Source organism: Sinocyclocheilus rhinocerous, unplaced genomic scaffold (genome assembly GCF_001515625.1).
Source record: "Sinocyclocheilus rhinocerous isolate Xijiao unplaced genomic scaffold, SAMN03320098_v1.1 C36842440, whole genome shotgun sequence".
NCBI classification, from domain to species: domain Eukaryota; kingdom Metazoa; phylum Chordata; class Actinopteri; order Cypriniformes; family Cyprinidae; genus Sinocyclocheilus; species Sinocyclocheilus rhinocerous.
Window position 1 is genome coordinate 1 of NW_015786364.1, and position 1980 is coordinate 1980.

Sequence of the window (1980 nt, forward strand, 5' to 3'; positions counted from 1 at the left end):
AACCCAGACACTAAAGAGAGTGCGAGACTAGGGGTTTGGGGAAAGATTTTCTTTTGCACCAAGATTTGAAGGAAGTAATCCAGCATAACATTTGTTTTCTAGCATTCTCGTTTCATGTCTTGGAAGGGTTTGGTTGTGGGGTATTTGCTGAGAAAACCGAAGAGAAAGTGCCCTATAATGGCTTGATCGGAGGTCCAAGTATGGCTCAGCAGTATAAATAGGGCTGGGTTATTCCCATTAGCATTCACTTGCCTTTGCTCAATCTAGCAGCAGGATGTGGAACATCACTGAAGTTGCTCTTCAGCTCCCGACCTCCACAGCTTCAGACCGTCTCCTCCAGCCCCTGTGGGACTACCTGTTGTTCCAGCACTTCACCCTGGTCTCGTCTCCATTCTTCCCAGTGCTGCTCGCCTTCTCCAGCTACGTCATCTTCAGGGTCCCCTTCACCATCCTGGATGTCTTGGGAGAGATATCTTCGCTCTTCAAGTACAAGATTCAAAAAGAACGCCGTCCCACCATCATGCCGATGCTAAGGACTCTGGGAACGGATGATCTGTACAATCATCTAGTGTTTGTGCTTCCGGCTGTGTTGATCACCAATGTAGTGATGCCTACGCCTCCAATTCCTGCGGTTGCTCCAACAGTATGGGAACTGATCTCCGACGGGTTGGGTGTTTTGCTCATCTTTGACGCCCAGTACTTCTTCTGGCATTTGGTGCACCATAAAAATCCTCACCTGTACAGATGGGTCTACGCCATACATCACGATTACATCTCGCCGTTCTCCTGGTCCACCCAGCACCTCAGCGCTGTGGAGCTGACGACAGTGGGCTTCTGGAGTAACATCGATCCCATCCTGCTCAAGTGCCATCCTCTGACCCTCACTGTTTTCAGCATTTGGATGTCTGTGGAAGAACATATTGGCTATGACCTGCCTTATTCGCCCAGCCACCTGGTTCCTTTTGGGCTTCTTGGAGGAGCAATGGCCCATGACATACATCACCAGAAACCCAGCAGCAACTTTGCACCTTTCTTTAGTCACTGGGACAGATTCTTTGGCACTGCCGTAACAGTGAAATGGACTAAGAAAATTGACAAAGTAGATGGTTTTAAACCTTTAATCTGTGTAAATATAGGCCATTTAAATACTTGTATAAATTTTGTATTTTTCTATTCTTCTTGTATTTCTGTCTGCATTCTATATGGCTGAAATTAATAAAGAACATTTTTCTATATTTTGTTGTGCATGTCTTGCAGTGAAGTTTTAGAATATTAAATATTTTTATTATAAAAATAATTTGTTGCCCTATACAGTATCTAAGCCACACATTTACATTTAAGCATTTTATCCAAAGCGACTTACAAAAGAGGAACAAAAGCAATTTGTCAAAGAGCCAACGATATTTGTAATATGCAATTCCAGGTTTATTAGACAACTAGATTTGGAAGCGAGCTAGAAAAGAGGAGGGAATGCAGAAAAATATATATTTTTAGTCTGAATTATTATTCCAATAAGCAGCAGCCAGAAAGTGGTACCACATAACAACCCTTCGCATTAGTTACAGCCAATAGTCTGATATTTTACAGCTTTACAGTAGTTATGTAAAAAGACATCATATCTGGTAACTAACCCGATTACTGAGCCGGTGAGGTTTAAAGAGAAAGGTATTTTCGATACCCTCAAAGCTTTAGTGCTTTTCTCCAAATCACTACCAATAATTTATTACAGATTAAAAGGTCAAACATTCCTTTACCAAATATCAACTTGCAAATCTTGGGGAGGGGGATGAATAAATAACCAAAATATTTTGATATATATTTTAAATGTGGACTCGCAGTGCCAAAAAAAGACTAGATATATGTGGACTATATAAATGTGAAATTTTAAAATAATAATAATTTTTAAAAAAGCCTGACAAAGATGGAACCAAAATAAACCTACAGTGGTGTGAAAAAGTGTTGGCCCCCTTCCTGATTTCT

The 1980-nt window shown here is 41.1% G+C and overlaps 1 protein-coding gene across 1 annotated transcript; it reads left to right on the plus strand.

The window, feature by feature from the left end:
* Positions 1-137: 137 nt before the first annotated feature.
* LOC107736627 (cholesterol 25-hydroxylase-like protein 1, member 1) lies at positions 138-1099 on the plus strand (the record flags this gene model as incomplete). The annotated part of the gene is made up of 1 exon (XM_016548008.1): positions 138-1099. A coding segment is annotated over exon 1 (825 nt), but the record flags the coding sequence as incomplete, so codon positions are not given.
* Positions 1100-1980: the final 881 nt, after the last annotated feature.